Source organism: Sinocyclocheilus rhinocerous, unplaced genomic scaffold, assembly GCF_001515625.1.
Source record: "Sinocyclocheilus rhinocerous isolate Xijiao unplaced genomic scaffold, SAMN03320098_v1.1 scaffold252, whole genome shotgun sequence".
In the NCBI taxonomy this organism is placed as follows: Eukaryota; Metazoa; Chordata; class Actinopteri; order Cypriniformes; family Cyprinidae; genus Sinocyclocheilus; species Sinocyclocheilus rhinocerous.
Window position 1 is genome coordinate 847,143 of NW_015625591.1, and position 17,335 is coordinate 864,477.

General features: G+C 35.4%; 2 protein-coding genes across 4 annotated transcripts in view; one reads left to right on the forward strand and one right to left on the reverse strand.

Moving 5' to 3' along the window:
- Window positions 1-14,258, reverse strand: part of LOC107757707 (ras GTPase-activating-like protein IQGAP1) — a 63,474-nt gene extending 49,216 nt beyond the window's left edge. The window contains exons 1-2 of the mRNA XM_016575264.1: window positions 14,035-14,258; window positions 11,441-11,543 (exon numbers count right to left, since the gene is read on the reverse strand). Of these exons, the coding sequence (XP_016430750.1) occupies window positions 11,441-11,543; window positions 14,035-14,080 (149 nt within the window). The 5' untranslated portion in view covers window positions 14,081-14,258. The remainder of the gene's footprint in view (window positions 1-11,440; window positions 11,544-14,034) is intronic.
- LOC107757713 (cocaine- and amphetamine-regulated transcript protein-like) lies at window positions 13,375-16,455 on the forward strand. 3 transcript variants are annotated; one of them, XM_016575285.1, is made up of 4 exons: window positions 13,375-13,560; window positions 15,509-15,685; window positions 15,926-16,000; window positions 16,122-16,455. In XM_016575285.1, exons 2-4 carry the CDS (start codon window positions 15,569-15,571, stop codon window positions 16,227-16,229), a joined length of 300 nt encoding a protein of 99 aa, XP_016430771.1. In that variant the 5' UTR covers window positions 13,375-13,560; window positions 15,509-15,568; the 3' UTR covers window positions 16,230-16,455. The 3 variants fall into 3 exon arrangements, with proteins under 3 accessions (XP_016430771.1, XP_016430778.1, XP_016430764.1); XM_016575292.1 differs by having other exon boundaries at window positions 13,375-13,510; XM_016575278.1 differs by lacking the exon at window positions 13,375-13,560 and having other exon boundaries at window positions 15,456-15,685.
- The last annotated feature ends 880 nt before the right edge of the window (window positions 16,456-17,335 follow it).

Genomic DNA, 17,335 nt, shown 5'->3' on the forward strand with positions numbered 1-17,335 from the left:
GAGACGCGCGATCGACAAACTTTAAACTCGTGATTTCAAATTATGCTGCGCTTCATGCTTTTGCCCACTGCCATATTCATGTCATTTTCACTGTGTGCGGTATGTAAAATGAGTTTTACCTTAGCTTTATTTGAAAAAATGTGATTCCCAATGCACACAAACTTCCCAGATTACTGAGTGCCCTGTTGGTTACAATGTTTACTTCCTTTTTAATTATATTTTTATTAAATATTTGTTTATTTGTGAAAAATACTTTGTCATTTAAAGTATAAGCATGTTTATTTTACACATTTATTTTTTTAATCCATTTTCAAATGATTTCAAATTTCTTAAATATTAAATAAAATACATAAAATTATATCGGCCATCCGGCATTTCCAAGATATCGGCATCGGCTGTCAAAAAACCAATATCGGTCGACCACTAAACATATACATGGACAAATCATTCACAATAAAATCTATAACATGCATTTACAACAAAGATAGGGTGAATTTTCATTTTGTGCAGACACAGTTGTATTGTGTTTTAATATATCTTTAAAAGGGTGAAAGGAAAGGGCAGTGTATTGCTCTATTCCCTACAGACAACCACACACACACGCAGAGAGATGAGGGGTTTCTCTACTTGACTTGAGAGCATATTTGAAACTGCCTGGAGCTCAACAGGAAATTGCATGAAGTGCTTCTTTGTAATAAGAGGAACAGGTCACTGTTTTCGTCAATTTAATAAAACATTTGGATAGACTAGCAAACTGTCATTAAAACTGACCTTTCACAGTCTGCCTCAATTTTACCATTCATGAAAATTAAAAAATAAATAACTAGTGGAAAATAGTATTCCGTTTTCAGTATTTCGTGGTTGTAGTTTAAGAAGCACAGAGAAGCACTATTTCGGCTGTAAACTGGAGCCTAAATGGCATTCAAACTTGCATTGATTTGCAAGAATAAAGTGACCTAAAATTATTCATTTTCAATGAAAAATGCCGATTTCCAGATACGTGAGCAACAGTGCCTGTGGTGAAGTGATGTGGGCATGTCCATAAATGCACTGACAAGTTTAACTTTATGCAAATAAGCAGTGACATGAAGCGGCCAATAGAATGAGATTGAGAAGTTACTGTTACTGTGAGCAAGTTGCCCACATGTGATGGAACAAAAAAATGACACAGAAACCCCTGTCAGAAATTGTCGGCATTACAAGTGAGTTTGATTCTCCATTTATAATCAATATTTATGAAATGATGCATTACGAACAGCTGCAATTTATTTGCAAATACTGTCCCCTACACTGTAAAAAAATATTTTCATGATTGTTAACAACTTTTTTTTCTTTTTGTGAAATCAACTTAGAAAATTAATGTTGCTCAGATAACATAATACTTTAAGTTTCTGTTGATTAAGCCAGTCTCTTTCTTTGTAATGACACAGATTTTTAGTTTCAATTAAGTTAAACCAACAATAGGTTTTTACGGAGTATATTCATTTTTAGTAGCAGAAAAACTGATTTCTTGCCAAAACAGAAATACATTATTTTTTATTAGATTTTTAAAAGCTTTGGCCAGCTAAGCAATCCACCAATAATATGCAGATGCAGGAACGCTTACTATTGACCAACAGTACACTGACCTGGTGACCTATACAGCAATAAAACTGCTATCAGTGTGACAGAGGCATAAATTAACACAATGCTTTTCAAAACAAAGTGTTCCATTTTGAAACAAAACATAAATTTAAGCGTGTAAGATGCTGTAATGGCCATACAAGATATCTAAATATTAATATATTTGATCTAAATATTTTTCTTGAAAAAAAAAAAATAGCATGAAATGAACTATTTTGTTTTGACGTGATACTAGCACAAAACGTATAAAGATGCTCTGCACTTGACCAGTAGGTCAATGAGAAATAGGAGCATCAACAATAAAGTACAAATCTTCTGAAAAATTTGGTTTCAAAACATGTGGCAAATTCTTATGATACATATGTAGTCCAAATGTACATCTTGAAAAAAAACATTAAAGGGGTCATATGATGCTGCTAAAAAGAACATTATTTTGTGTATTTGGTGTAATGCAATGTGTTTATGCGGTTTAAGGTTCAAAAAACACATTTTCCACATACTGTACATTATTGTTTCTCCTCTATGCCCCGCCTTTCTGAAACGCGTCGATTTTTACAAAGCTCATCGGTCTGAAAAAGAAGGCCAAACAAAGTAGTTTCGCTTTCACAATCAAACAGCGTCACACAGGGCGGCGTTGAGTGAGCGGCGACGGCGGCCTACAGTGAGCAGAGGCCGGGGGCTAGCGTGAGGAACGGCGGGAGGGGTAGAGTGAGCAGAGGCGGGGGGGTTGAGAACGGCGCGTCCGGCGGATCCAACGAAGGAGGAGAAAGGAAAACTTGAAATCGCATCATATGACCCCTTTAAAAAATTTCAAATGTCATGTGGTGCAACAATCATGTAAAAAATACAAATATTTTCCTTACGCCCTCAATACATTTGAGTGTAGAATTTAAAGTTTTTAAAAAATACTTTTTTTTTTTTTTTTTTTTTACAAATATCATGAATTATTAATTCATTAACATGCGGAAAACGCGGACAGAATCGAGGAATCCAGTCATTAAAATGGAATTTTCTTTATAACGTGTAATGTCACGGAATTTGCCAAATTTTGGATGAATAAATCAAAAGTAGGTCAGTAGGTACTTAAATCAGATCGTGATATGGGCTAGTGTCTGTGAATATTAAGCCGCAAATTTTTTTTAAAATATGAATCCTGTATGATCTGCATTAGGGTTGTGCCGATAAACGATAGTCAGAGATATTGTCTGTGGCTGATGCCTTTGATAAGATCAAGAAGATTATTATTATTATTATTATTATCAGGCTAGTGATACTATCTAATCAATATTAGGGCTCATTTGTTCCATCATATTTCTTTTTCCGCGTTTTTACAGTGTTGTGCATTATAACCAATCACACACGATTATGTTGAGTTTATGAATGCAGCGGCCAAATCAGAGGTGTTCAGATGAGTCATCGCTGAAACTCCAGAGATTTGTTGTTCAGTGCTCACGTTCACTGACTGATTTCTGCTCTCCTGCAAATTCTCTCATTATAAACAACAAAGTGCAGATGTACGTGGGATGTAAGTTTAGGAGATTTGTTCATCATTCAGTGTAGACAGCTCCACTGATTATAACGGGAGTGTTTTTTGAAGTGCATGAACTCTAGAAACTGCTAGACTGAAGTCAGTGATGATGTTCTTTGATAATGTAAATACTCTTTGCTTGTTTTCTGTAGCTGCTGTTTGAATAACTGAGTAAATGTAAGCATTATAATTAATAACTTACAATGTTTCTATTAAACTGTGATCGTGTTAAATACAAATAACTCCAATAAACACTTCCATTAGACTGCTTTTAGTCTTATCCTGGAATTGGTTCACTCTCCGGCTATGAAACTAAGTAAATAATTAAATGAACACTATAATATCGTGTATCGGCGATCTCACAGGCTGATGATAGGACGATATGACTACAGAGCAAATCGCCCAACACTAATCTGCATGTCTCCGTGTGAATGAATGGCGGTTTCGTTTACTACACACACTGAAGCGCGAGTGATGCTCGCAGTGATTTCAGCATCTGCCTCTCACTAAATGTGGATGTGAACACATGAACATCGTCTCCAGAGCTACTCTGAGAGTCACTTCATGAGCATTTGACCGCTTCATTTTCGAAAAACTGTATACACACAAACAGAACTCTTCTCCACAACCCATCAAAATAAAAGTCTGGTTAAACTTGAAGAAATTGTAACAGAAATATTTTACTTTTGTACAGTAGAATGTACTTATCATTACATCTTAATGTAATACTACTACTACTAATAATAAAATCATTATTATTATTTATGAAATAATCACACAATTTTTCTTACATTAACAGTACACCTGTTGTGCAGCACTTTGTTTGCCAAAAATTTAAAGGGTTTAATAAAAATAAAAAAACATATCACAGGGCCCTAAAAAAATTACGTTTTTCTTAAACTTTTAATAAATTGCTGTTAAATAGTATAAGTTTCATGATTTCATCAGCTTTTTGATTAATAAACTTAAATTTAACGATTAAAATTGAGTCCAAAATAAAAATAAAAATTAGTACTTAAAGAAAAATAATAGCCTATAGTACTATACTATAGTACAATTACAATACTAATATTCATTTTCAAACATTTTTATATTGGTGAAAAACTGCAGGGAGACCTTAAATGAATACTCCAGCCAAAAATAAAAATGTTCTCAATTTACTCATCCTCGTGGCTTCCCTGGTGTATAATGACTTTCTTTCTTTCTTTAAATGAAGAAACACAAACGCAAAAAAAGATTTTTAGAAAAATAATGAATCTGCATCCATACAATGTAAGAATATGGGACCCCAAAGCTGACACTTCAAAAACCACACAAAACGAACGCGACTGTAATACACCCCAACTGATATCTACATGTGTATAAGAAAAACACTAATATTTTAAACTTTTGAACTATAAACCACTGCTTCCGTCCAACTGTCACTAGCACAGTGACCTGAGCCAATCTGAGACACTGAAATCACTGGATCAGGAGCTGCTCAATGTAGCAGTTCACTCTGAAACACGCAGCAATGTAGTCATTTCATTAAATCACAATAAGCCATACTGCGATTTCGTGCAGCCCTAACCTACAAAGCCACCTTTGTTTTCTGTCAATCAAGGTTATTTACAGTACATTCTCAGTCAGATCTTCTCAAGCAAAACAAAAAGCATCTGAACTGCTAGGTAACCAAAAATCACTGACTCCTGAGGGTAATCCATTACTAGCTCTACCTGTACAGCTGTGACCTTGTGCCCTAACCTTCATGCATCATCTTGATCTTATTCACGTCCAATTTTACAGCAGTTCCCCTTCTGTTGCACTCATACTATTCGAGATCATACGCTCTAAAAAAAGATGGTTATTTAAAGGTCCATTACATAGGCTAATAGTTCGACATAGAACCATATTGTCCTGAAGAACCATTTTATTTTTAAATGGTTCTTTATGTTACAGGTTAGGGTTCTTTATTCCTGCTTGTTTGTTTTCTCTCTTAACTGTCAAAATTCCTTCAAAGCCCCTCATTATTGAGCATCTGGAGCTCAACCATCCAACTACACACTGCCAAAACACTCAACAAGAACTTGATGTCCTTTTCATTTTCTCTATACATTTTATAGCAAAACTTTGGTTTAAAGCTTTTATATTGTAACTGGGTTTTACCAATTATGTCATTTTTCTTTTTAGAATTTTAATAGAACATGCAAGCATGAACAGCTCTGTTCAGATGATGATTCTTTTCTCCTCTTCTCCACTAAGCAAGTGACAGAAACCTTCAATTTATGATCCATGTAGTTAGTTTTCAATTATTACAGCCTTACTCCAAAATGGTTTAAATTCATTATTTTCCTCAAAATTCTACAAACAATACCCCATAATGACAACGTGAAAGAACTTTGTTTGAAATCTTTGCAAAATTATAAAAAATATTCACAGCCTTTGCTCAATACTGTGTTTTTTAATTGTGCAAATAGGTAAGTCATAGACTTGTTCCAGTCTGCATCTTCTCAGTAATACATATTAAAATCGGGAAGATCGCAATTCAGATCATGGATCATGATCGTCATATGATATTTTTGGGAAGATCGTCCACCCCTAATGCTATCCTATTGTTTTATATTACCTTTTAGTTTTAATATTGTGAAGGGCTTACATGCTGTCCATTCACAATGGGTACTTTTGGCCTTCATAAACATAATTGCTTTTACTTAAACAAATGGAAGAGACACACTGTAACTAAAATGTGTATGTCTACACAGACAGATGCTGCCACAACCTCATCATCTGTGGATATTAGAAAAATTTTAAGATATTTCAATGGAACTTTGTCTTCATCTATTTTGTGTGTTTTATGTAATTATTAATTTTTGGTACAACTTCTTATGTCAATGCAAAATAAAAGATCCTAATTGGCACGACTTTCTGTCAGTTTTATTAATGTAACCCTAACAGAGGCTATACGGAATTAACAGCCCAGGCAAATTAAGAGGTTAAAAAACAAAATGTGTTTAAATATGAAAACTAATATTAACTATTATTTAGGTTTACAGCACTTTAAAAGCATGGTTCTCTGGAACCTTGTAAGGTTCTGCTATTGTTACAAGCAGAAGAACCCTAATCTGGTTTAGAACCATTTTTCTTAAGAGTGTAAACTAAGAAATGGCACAGTTGACAGTCACGGATGGAAATAGAGAGGATAAAATACTCTAGGTGCAGAATTTGCATTGCATTGCTCAGAGACACACACAATTCACTTGAGCACATCATCATACAGAGCAGGCCTTCAGGCTTTATAGCAGACAGTGATATGGAAATAAACGAACGATAAAAGCTCGTTTGGAATTATCTGCGCTGTGGTATTCTAACAACTAACACAAATTCACAACCATTTGCTTTCAGACACTGCATATAAACCTCTGAAATTCCCATCATACCAGACTGCTGCACGTCATGATCACTGCAAACTCCAAGCACTCCAGCATTTCTGAATCAAGCCTGAGGGCAAATACTGTCAGCTCAACAAGGCCCGAGAAAGAAACTTTCTCTCGTCCTCCAGGCAAAAGCCTGATGGATGACATCAAGGATAGCAACGGTGTTGGTGTTTTAGCTGATTTATTAAAGTGCAGTCATACTGTAAAGATCTGATGTCCTGATTTGTCCTGCTGTAACATCTGAACAGGGTATAAACGGTAGTATAAATGGCCAAGACTCTGAATATTTTTTGAACTTACCTGCCCACTATGTATACAGTGAAGTTTCTTTTTCTCCCACTATGTCACGCACTCATTCCCTCAAACAAGCAGACACCGGAACCAGTCTCTATGACAACCTCATGTTGCCACAGCTACAGAGAGAGATACTGAAATCAACAGGGACTGACTCACTTCCTCTTGCACTACTGATGTGTCTGTGTGTGCATGTAATGAGTGCACTGGCAGGCCATAGACTCCATAATGTCCAAAAGATCAGAAAAAATTAAATACAGCAGAGTAGGGACTTCTAAAAAAAAATTATCTGTAAAGTAACGGTAAAATACTGGCAGCAGAGTTGCCAGCAATCTACTGTAATTAATTATACGGTATGAATACTGTGAAACTGCTTTACAGCGTATTACCGTAAAAACGAAATACAGTAGTTTCCAGTATTTTTTTTTATTTTCAGTAAAATACTGCCAGCAGAGTCGCCAGCAATATACTGTAATTCTATGGTACTAATACTGTGAAATTACTTTACAGCCATTTACTGTAAAAAATACATGAAGTACATTCTGTTATTATTTCAACAATACACTAAAAAAAGCTCTGGGTCAAAAAGGAACCCCAAATTAGGTTGGAAAATCACATAGCAAATTACTACAGTAAAAACACAGGCAACAGTAATACGCTAATAAAAGGCGAACATTTATTTATAAGCCAGAACACCCGAAATAGACAAAAATTAAAAGATTAAAAACAACGTGAATATTTTGATTTAAAAAAAAGTGCATAAAAGAATGCAAACTTAAACTCAGTTATATAGCTTATACTAGGGTTGCAAGATTAATCGAATGTGATTGTCATGCGTATCTTGTCAGTAAAGCCGGTTCTGTGATTAGTAGTAAATCTCCATCACCTGCTTTCAGATGCAGCAGCTTTTACTACACAGAGCCGAAGTTCACTGACAAGCTACACAAAATCGCGTTCATAATCGCAGACAATTTAATCATGCGATTTAAAAACAACGTGAATATTTTGATTTTAAAAAAAGTGCATAAAAGAATGCAAACTTAAACTCAGTTATATAGCTTATACTAGGGCTGCACGATTAATCGAATGTGATTGTCATGCGTATCTTGTCAGTAAAGCCGGTTCTGTGATTAGTAGTAAATCTCCATCACCTGCTTTCAGATGCAGCAGCTTTTACTACACAGAGCCGTAGTTCACTGACAAGCTACACAAAATCGCGTTCATAATCGCAGACAATTTAATCATGCGATTATGAAATCGAAGAAATCGTTCTGCGATTATGAAAGTGGTTTGCATAGCTTGTCAGTGAACTACGGCTCTGTGTAGTAAATGCTGCTCCATATGAAAGCACATGAAAAAACAGTTTTTACTCAAAACTCACTTCATAACGTCAGTCGAGCGTTTGAAATAAATCCTTCTGTGAGATGATGTGGCTTCTTACACAGAATAAAGCACGCAACATATTTCATAGAATTCCAAGCAGTGATAAAGGCTATGTCGATTAGCATTGCATTATTAAATACTTTATTATAATAAAAATTATAATAAGACGAACTCAGATAAACCATATATTGTCATAGTCGTGTGTTTATTAGTCACGTTGAATTAATGAAAGCAGTTAAATCTTCTGTTTATTCAGCAAACCCTATAGTGATTTCCTGGGTTTCTTCAGCTGGTGTATTTGGAGTTTCTGCACGAGAGCGCCCTCTGGCCTTCGGATGGAGATTTACTGCTGATCACAGAACCATGCTTCACTGAAAGATACGCATGACAATCGCAGCTTCTGCCTAATCGTGATTTATCGCCTTTGCGATTTAATTTTGATTAATCATGCAGACCTAGCTTATACAGTTAAATGAAATTGTGTTTTAAAAGTTTAACAACCAATAATGTTTAAGAACAAATGTGAAAAGTAATTGGGTGGTGTTTCTGTATTTTTTTTTTTTTTTTAATTCTCCTGCCAGCTAATTTAGCAGTAGACAGCCAAAACCATCAGGCTGAGAGCCATAATAAACTGTGAAAGTTGGGAATAAATGATGTATTACAGTGAATCGAAAAGATTTTACCCTCTCCGATGAATGCGTCTATAATCACTCACTTATAAGCATTCTGAAGCGCCATTCCTGGTTGTTCAGTCCCAGCTCATTGGTCACCGTTCGAGTGATTTGGATTTGAGAGAAAACACTCAGACAAAAACGTACAGTTTTAAAAGAATGTGCTCCTCACTGCAGTTAGTTTCAAAGTTCTCTCTTATGAGATTCGACGTTTCATAAGTGCCGAGAACACAAACATGTTCGTTTCAGGCACCGCTTTTTCAGTTTCAGTTCTTCCCGCTCATCACGGTCCAGTTTTAAAAGAATGAGCTCCTCGCTGAAGTCAGGATCAAAGTTCTTACTCGTACTCAAATTCATGTGAAACACTCGTTCAGCGCCATTGAGCTATTGCTTCAAATGGACAGCCCACAATGCATTGCGTAGTACAAAACCATAATACATAAAATACAGTAGATTAGTGTTGAAAATGGGCTGTAAACTAACAGCAGTTGCTTACCGTGAACATTATTGCCTAGAATGCATTGTTTTCTACAGTACATTATTGTATTAATGGAAAACAGTATATTATTGTCAGAATTTGGCAGTTTTTTTACAGCTATTTTTTTTACAGTGTTCCCTTAGCATCAAACTTTGATGTGTAAGTCCTCACACACCTTCTGTGGTTCCTCAAAATTTGTGACGTTTTGAGGAAAGGTGTGCTATTACTTTTCTAAGCCAACCAAACTGGACCTAGAAATGATCTAGAATCCCCTTGGAAGCAACATGCTTCAAATCACTCAAAACACATTAGCAACCTCAAATCAACACCCTGACAATCACCCACAACACATTAGCATTTTGATGGTGACTTTTGCATGGTTAAGCACTAGTCACATTTTCATGTAAAAAATGTAAAAAAAATAAATAATAATAACTACCAATCAAAGGTTTGGGATCAGTAAGACTTTTTTAAAAGAAATGTACTTTTATTTGTGATGGTAAAGACATGAATAGACAAAAGTCTATTTCAAATAAATGCTGATCTTATGAACTTTTTATTCATCAAAGAATCGTAAAATGTATTATGGTTTTCTAAAAACAATTATGAAACAGCAACTGTTTGCAACATTGATAATAAGGATACATTTTTCTTGAGCAGCAAATCAGCATATTAGATTGATTTCTGAAGGATCATGTGACACTGAAGAATTGAGTGATGGCTGCAGAAAATTCAGTTTTGCCATCACAGAAATAAATTACACCTTAAAATACATTAAAATATAAAACAGTCATTTTAAATAGTAATAATATTTCATAATATTGCTGTTTTTACTGTCTTTTTAATCAAATAAATGCAGCCCTGGTGAGCATTAGAGACTTCGAAAAACAAGAAATCTTTCTGACCCCAAACTTTTGAATTTATTTTCTTGAACAACCATTCTCTCATATCTCATTTTCCATGCCTTTGCAATTTGAGATAATTAAAGGGATAGCTCACCCAAAATAAAAATGTCATTATTTTCTTGCCTATATGTTGTACCATTCTTCTGCATTACACAAAAGAAGATATTTTTTTAATTGTTTTCCAATGAAGTTTTGGACCCCATTGTCTTTCACTGTGTGGACAACAACAGCTGAAATATTCTTCAAAATATCTTCTTCTATGATCCGCAGAAAGTCATTTAGGTTTGGAATGGGTGAGTAAATGACGACAGAATTTTTGGGCTGAACTATCTCTTTAAAGTTTAAGCCATAGACTGAAATAAGAATTCAGAGCTTCATGGAGAGTCTGGGTTATATAGAAATTCACTGTAGTGGGTCTTGCTGATATAAAACAGTCATTTTAAATAGTAATAATATTTCATAATATTGCTGTTTTTACTGTCTTTTTAATCAAATAAATGCAGCCCTGGTGAGCATTAGAGACTTCGAAAAACAAGAAATCTTTCTGACCCCAAACTTTTGAACGGTACTGTATTTTCTTGAACAACCATTCTCTCATATCTCATTTTCCATGCCTTTGCAATTTGAGATAATTAAAGGGATAGCTCACCCAAAATAAAAATGTCATTATTTTCTTGCCTATATGTTGTACCATTCTTCTGCATTACACAAAAGAAGATATTTTTTTAATTGTTTTCCAATGAAGTTTTGGACCCCATTGTCTTTCACTGTGTGGACAACAACAGCTGAAATATTCTTCAAAATATCTTCTTCTATGATCCGCAGAAAGTCATTTAGGTTTGGAATGGGTGAGTAAATGACGACAGAATTTTTGGGCTGAACTATCTCTTTAAAGTTTAAGCCATAGACTGAAATAAGAATTCAGAGCTTCATGGAGAGTCTGGGTTATTGAGAAATTCACTGTAGTGGGTCTTGCTGGGACATGCAGTGAAGACACCCACAATCAGGTGACAAGTATTCGTCACAGAGACATTAAACAACCACCAACTGAAAGCTAAACTGCTATTTTAAGCGAAACACTCTGTGTTAACCATCATGAATTAACTTAACTGCCGAGAGGCTGAAATGGAGAATTGGTCTCTTACCGTTTAGCCTCTTCCAAATGGCACAGGTATTCATAGGCCATGTTCTGTTGACGCCGCTCATCCATCTCCTCAGCAGTGAGCCGCTCGATGCCATCCAGAACAGCTAAAATGAGAGGGGCAAGATATACAAGACGTGAGATTAAAACACACACTTCAGAGAGCTGGAGATACGGAGATGGGTTTGACACACTACCATTCAAAGGTTTGAGGTCAACAAGATTCCCATTCAGCAAAAACCCATTAAATTGATCAAAAGTGACAGTAAAGACATTTATAATGTTACAAAAGATTTCGGTTTCAAACCTACATTACCCTTCTTGTAAGTAATAACTAGTTTTAAAACATAAGAGAAATATGCCATTTCATTTGTGAAACAATCTGTTTCTGAACAAATCATTATCATTCATTTCCATCTCTCAGTCTGAATTAGAGTGTGACACAGTATGTAAACAGATAGAGTTATCCAGAACACCTACATTAACAACAACAATGTTTGGTTAGTTTGTCATGCAAGTCAATCCTGCAAAGAAGCAAAGACGGGACGGAATAATTCTGAATGTGTAAAAGTTACTGATAACCATCCAGAATTAGAGTCACCTAAAAACATTACTTAAAGGGGTAAATCACTGCTGGTGACATGACTAGAGAAAACAGAAAAAGGGATGTGACATTTCCAAAACAGTTGGAAACCTTCAACATCCATAATGCACTAGGCTTAATGTGAGCGGGATACAACATCAACGACATCATCAAGCGAACTTTTACTGGTAAATAAATGGGGATATCCAAGTGCAGTTAACACGGAGTAAAAGTACATCTTATTCATGTACATATACTACTACAGGCATATACTATTAAGATTGTAACAATACAAAGCTGGTTGAAAATCTGTGACTTACTCATTAAACTATTTACTTAGACTGTCATTTTGATTGTATGGTTTGATTAAACTTGTGCAGTTTAAAACCTTTGCCTTGTCCAAATACCCGCACTTGCGGTCTTTGCACGTGACCACTTGACTAATTATATGACGTATTTCCTGTATTTGGTCCAAGTGTTCAAGTGAGCAGGAAGACAACAAGTGTGTGTAGAACGTTTCATTACCTGATAGGACACACTTATAGTGTTGTAAAAATGCAAGAGTTTACAGAGCTTTATTTTTATTTTCAATACTTTGCATTTTAAAATCAACTTCTAAATGTCTGTTCAGTGTCTCTATAACAGATGACAATTTAATTTTGTGGTGCTTCTAATTAAGTCTTTTTTTAAAGATTTATATGAATCTTTATATGAAACAGAATATGTTGACATGCTTTAATGTTCAAAAAACACATTATTTTTCGAATACTGTACATTATTGTAGGTCCTCTATGCCCCGCCTCTCTCAAAAGCGTCTTCACAACATGGCGGCAACAACAATACTACAGCGAGAATAAAAGTTACGGCCTTCTTTCTTTGCGTGAACATTTGGGCGGCGTTATGCAAATCTTCCCACATAGTGAGGTAGGTATGTGGGGGCGTGAGTTCGAACGAGCCGATTTAGGTAGGTGTGGCTGACTCTTAACTTTTATAAAGAATATCTCTTTGGATTTGAGACTTTAGTCTTTGCAACTTTACAGATCTTCTTTATGCACCAAGAGCTTGTAACACTCCAAAGAGAAAGGAAAAATTTAAATCGCATCATATGACCCCTTTAACGATGCAACTTGCTGAAAGCGCCACTGAACGAGTCAGCGAGACAATCTAAGTGAATCTTTTAGTGAATTGATTTAGAAGATTCAGTTTACTGGGATGAATCACAATTCTCTGCACTAAAGTGGCATACTTTATATTTCAAGCTTAGAAAATTGAGTGGTCTGGCAGCTGTCTCCTAGTAAAATAGATCATTGAAACTGTATTAGTACCAGAAACAGTTAACCGCCTTCACAGTAGCAAAGTAACTCTCCATAAAAAGTCAGTTTGGTAGATATAAATAGCAGTATAGTAGCAAAGAATAAATAGCAGTACGCGATACACAGAGGCTTTTTTGGAGTCACTGGGAGGGACGTTTGACCTTCATTTGGGCGTTTGGTGATTAGTTTTCTGCTTATAATAAAGACACGCAACACTTCTAACGTTAGGTGAGTGAGAGAGAGCTTCATTGTGGGCTAGATCTGGCTACTTGACAAAAATGTTTCTCCAACGATCTTGTCTAGTTTACAGACATGCAGACAGTATGTTGCACAGTCGTTTGATGCGCAGTTTATGTAATCTTGATTAGTACTGCGGTTCAGCAGAGAGAAAGAGTGAGGATGTTGATGCTTTATGTAAAATTACAGTGAAAACAAGACGCTTGATTGTTCAAAAAAGTTGTCCAGGTGATCCCGCTCAGTTGTGCCCCGCACATACAGTATTATAAATGCGGAAGTTGTAAACCATGCCGATGCAAACTTGAGCATTAAAAGAATGGGCAATTGGATAAAAACAACAAAATCAACAGAATAACACTCTCTTTGGATTAAAGCAGTTGCATTCATTGAAATGAATAGCTTTCTTGTAACACACTGAGCATCACGTTTCAGGAGAACGCCTGAAGAAAACGCATTAATACTTACACCCATATCTAGGTCGGAAACCGTCTGTCTCGTCCGAAGTTGACATGTCTTCTCAAAAAGTTTACAAGTCCTATTTCCCTTGTGAGTTCTCGATGCAGATCTGAGTCCTTTAGGATTTATATTTAGACCTCGAGAAGGCACCTCTGGCCCCCTTCTTACTTTGCTGCACAGTTTCAGCGACTTTTTTTCTTGAAAACCCACTGATGTCATAGGCGTGTTCCTTCCTAAATCCTGAAGTATGCGTTTCAGGAAACACCCATTTCAAGAATATCGGTTCAAAACTTTTAACTGTGACTGCAGCGCCCTCTACTGCCCACATTGCTCATAGTCTGCCACAGCACTTTGTGATTCTCCAGCAGAGGGCCTCAGCAAACTTCCAAGGGGCCTGGTATAACTAAGAATTTGTCTTTTATAATATAATATTTGTATTTTAAATAAGTTTTATTAAAAATAATTTAACTTAATAAAATAAACATGTACAAAATATTATATTTAAATTTAAGTTGTCGTTTTATTTAATTGTAACTTTTTGAATCACAAAATTAATCAATAGTTAAGTGTTGTCATATTTTATTGACACTACTTCTGTCTGTTAATAAACAAATATAAAACAAGAGGAAATGTCTTTGCTAATCGAGGAGCTACAGAACTGATCCACACGGATGCAACTTACAACAAAAATAACAATTTAATTTCCTATTGTTTCAAACTTTATTTATACGTTCATACTTTTATGACATTTTGATCAGTTCACTGTTTTCACTAGTTCACTGTGTTATAAATTGTTATTTACCTCTCTCTCTATATATAGCCTAACTCTCTCTCTCTCTCTCTCTCTCTATTCCACGAGTCTTCTCAAATAAGAAAGCTCATACAAACGGCAGAAATAATAATAATAAAAGTAGCCTATAAAAAGCTGTTTTGTTTCAGAAGTTACACAGCAGGATGAAGGCTGTGAAATTCCAAAAAGGATTTAATGTCAACACAAATAGCCTATATACCTAACGATCCGGCACCAGTGTGAGCTTCTTTTAACTTCAACAAATAGGCTAAATCACGATATTGTATCAGATGGATGCTAGGGGTAAGTCTTGTCAATATAGGCTAAATGTCAATATGAGAATATTGCTTTTTTTCCCCCCCTTTTTCCTTATATAAAACATGAAATATTATTTTGCTTTGCACTATTCTGTTCTATTCTATTCTATTATTAGTAGTACTACATCTACAGCTGCAGTATGCCGTCAAAGGTAGGCTACATTATATGAGAGCAGGCAGGAGAATTACCTATTGAACATGCAATAAACTGCTTGTTTGTGCTCCAATCTCAGCGTCAGCAAAATAAATATCCTTTGACCAACAGCTGACCCAATATAAGCCGTTAACCGTAGTCAGGGCGGGGCATATCAGTTTATAAAACAGCCAGTGAACTGTTAAGTAGCCCGTGTTTACTAAGTTACCCGACCCTCCACAGCTCAGTGTGCTGTGACTGTGACCCGGCCCGGGCAGCTGACTGGACTCAGGAGTCAGGACCATGACGAGCTCAGAGATACTGACCATAGTCGTGCTCTTTACCGTCCTGTGCTCCGGACAAACATCCCAGGAACTCACAGACACACAACTGTCCCAGCAGGAAATGGAGAACGAATTGGTGAGTAGGTAAAACGCCTTTTTATAGCTATCTGTTTGTTTTTCTTTGTAGCGTATTTTTATATAGTGAAACGTGTGGTCAGTTATTATCTGTGAACCAAAGACTGAATAATTGGTTGGTGAAGAGCCATTTTGTGTTTATATTATGTGTTAAGTTAATGTGTTTATATTTTGGCTACATTTTCACTACTTTCATTCATATCTCATTCGGTTGCTTATGGATACTTATGTTTTTACATAGGTTGAGGCTATGACAGCACTTTTGGGAAGATATCAGCCTCATTTACCATCTTCAGAAAAACGTGGCATTCCACAGGTAAATTTTGCTCCATCTCCTTGTTATCTTCATGGTTTTCATATTAGAAGTTATTAAAAGTTTCCTTCAAAACAAACTTGATTATGATCTTCAGATCTAATCATTCTTTCTCTCTCTTCAGTGTGCTGTGGGCTCCCGCTGCGCCATGAGACTGGGCCCACGCTTTGGGAAACTGTGTGAATGTGTCAGAGGATCTAACTGTAACTCATTTCTCCTAAAATGCATCTGAGTCATTAAAAAAGCAGCAAATCCATAATCCTTTCTTGAAGCTGTAAAGTCATGCACCTGAAAGAGGCAGCACGTGGAAATTTGTTTTCTGAATCACTTGTACAAGGTCTATGACAAGCATTCATCAAAACGCAGCATGACAAGCAATAGCAAAGCATGGGTTTAATGTGTTTATTCATTTATATTTTTAATGTTTGTCTTGTGTTATCAATAAACATAGTTATTATTCAGCACATTTTATTGTCTTCATGAATTATGCATGTTTAATACACCCTTAACAAAAAACTTTAAGACTATATTTACTAAAAGACTATAATTACCAATTCTGAAATAGCTTAGTAGTTTCTGGTGGAAAATATCATATTTAAAAAAATAAAATAAAAAAAAAGTTTCAGCAAATATTCAAACTGAACATCTGTCACAAGCAGCTGGATTACACATTGAGAATGAAAATAGATGGTACTTTTCCTCCATAGTGACTCTTACCCATATATATTAGAGAGATGTACTACAAACTAGATATTTTTTTAGTTTTTAGTGGTTATGTGAGTTCCAGCACACCGAAACCTTTTACACCAATTAATTACAATACCAGACACACCACTCTATTATGACAATATTCATATATGTGACCCTGTCTGTGAAATCCAGGCTAAAGTCTCAAAATCTAATTCTGAAATAACAAGCATCAAAGTTTGATTTAAACCATTAATTTCACTATGATTTCAATCTTTGACATGGCCTTAGTCAATATTAAAGATATAAATATTTTCACAGAATGTCCTACATCTTTATGAAGGATGATTTTATGTAGAAAACAGTAAATCACAAAAACATGACTTTAGCTGGGTTTTCACAGGCAGGGTCACATATATGTATAGCCAACAATACATTGTATGGGTCAAAATTATTATTTTTCTTTTATGCCAAAAATCATTAGGATATTAAGTAAAAATCATGTTCCATGAAGTTATTTTGCAAATTTCCTACCGTAAATATATCAAAAATTTATTATCATTAGTAATATGCGTTGCTAAGGACTTCATTTGGGCAACTTTAAAGGCGATTTTCTCAATATTTATTTTTTTGCACCCTCAGATTCCAGAT

Coding starts and splice junctions, on each gene's coding strand:
- LOC107757713 (XM_016575285.1), top strand. CDS start 15,569: ATGACGAGCTCAGAGATACTGACCATAGTCGTGCTCTTTACCGTCCTG. Junction 15,686..15,925: donor AGGAAATGGAGAACGAATTG/GTGAGTAGGTAA, acceptor GTTTTTACATAG/GTTGAGGCTATGACAGCACT. Junction 16,001..16,121: donor AAAAACGTGGCATTCCACAG/GTAAATTTTGCT, acceptor CTCTCTCTTCAG/TGTGCTGTGGGCTCCCGCTG.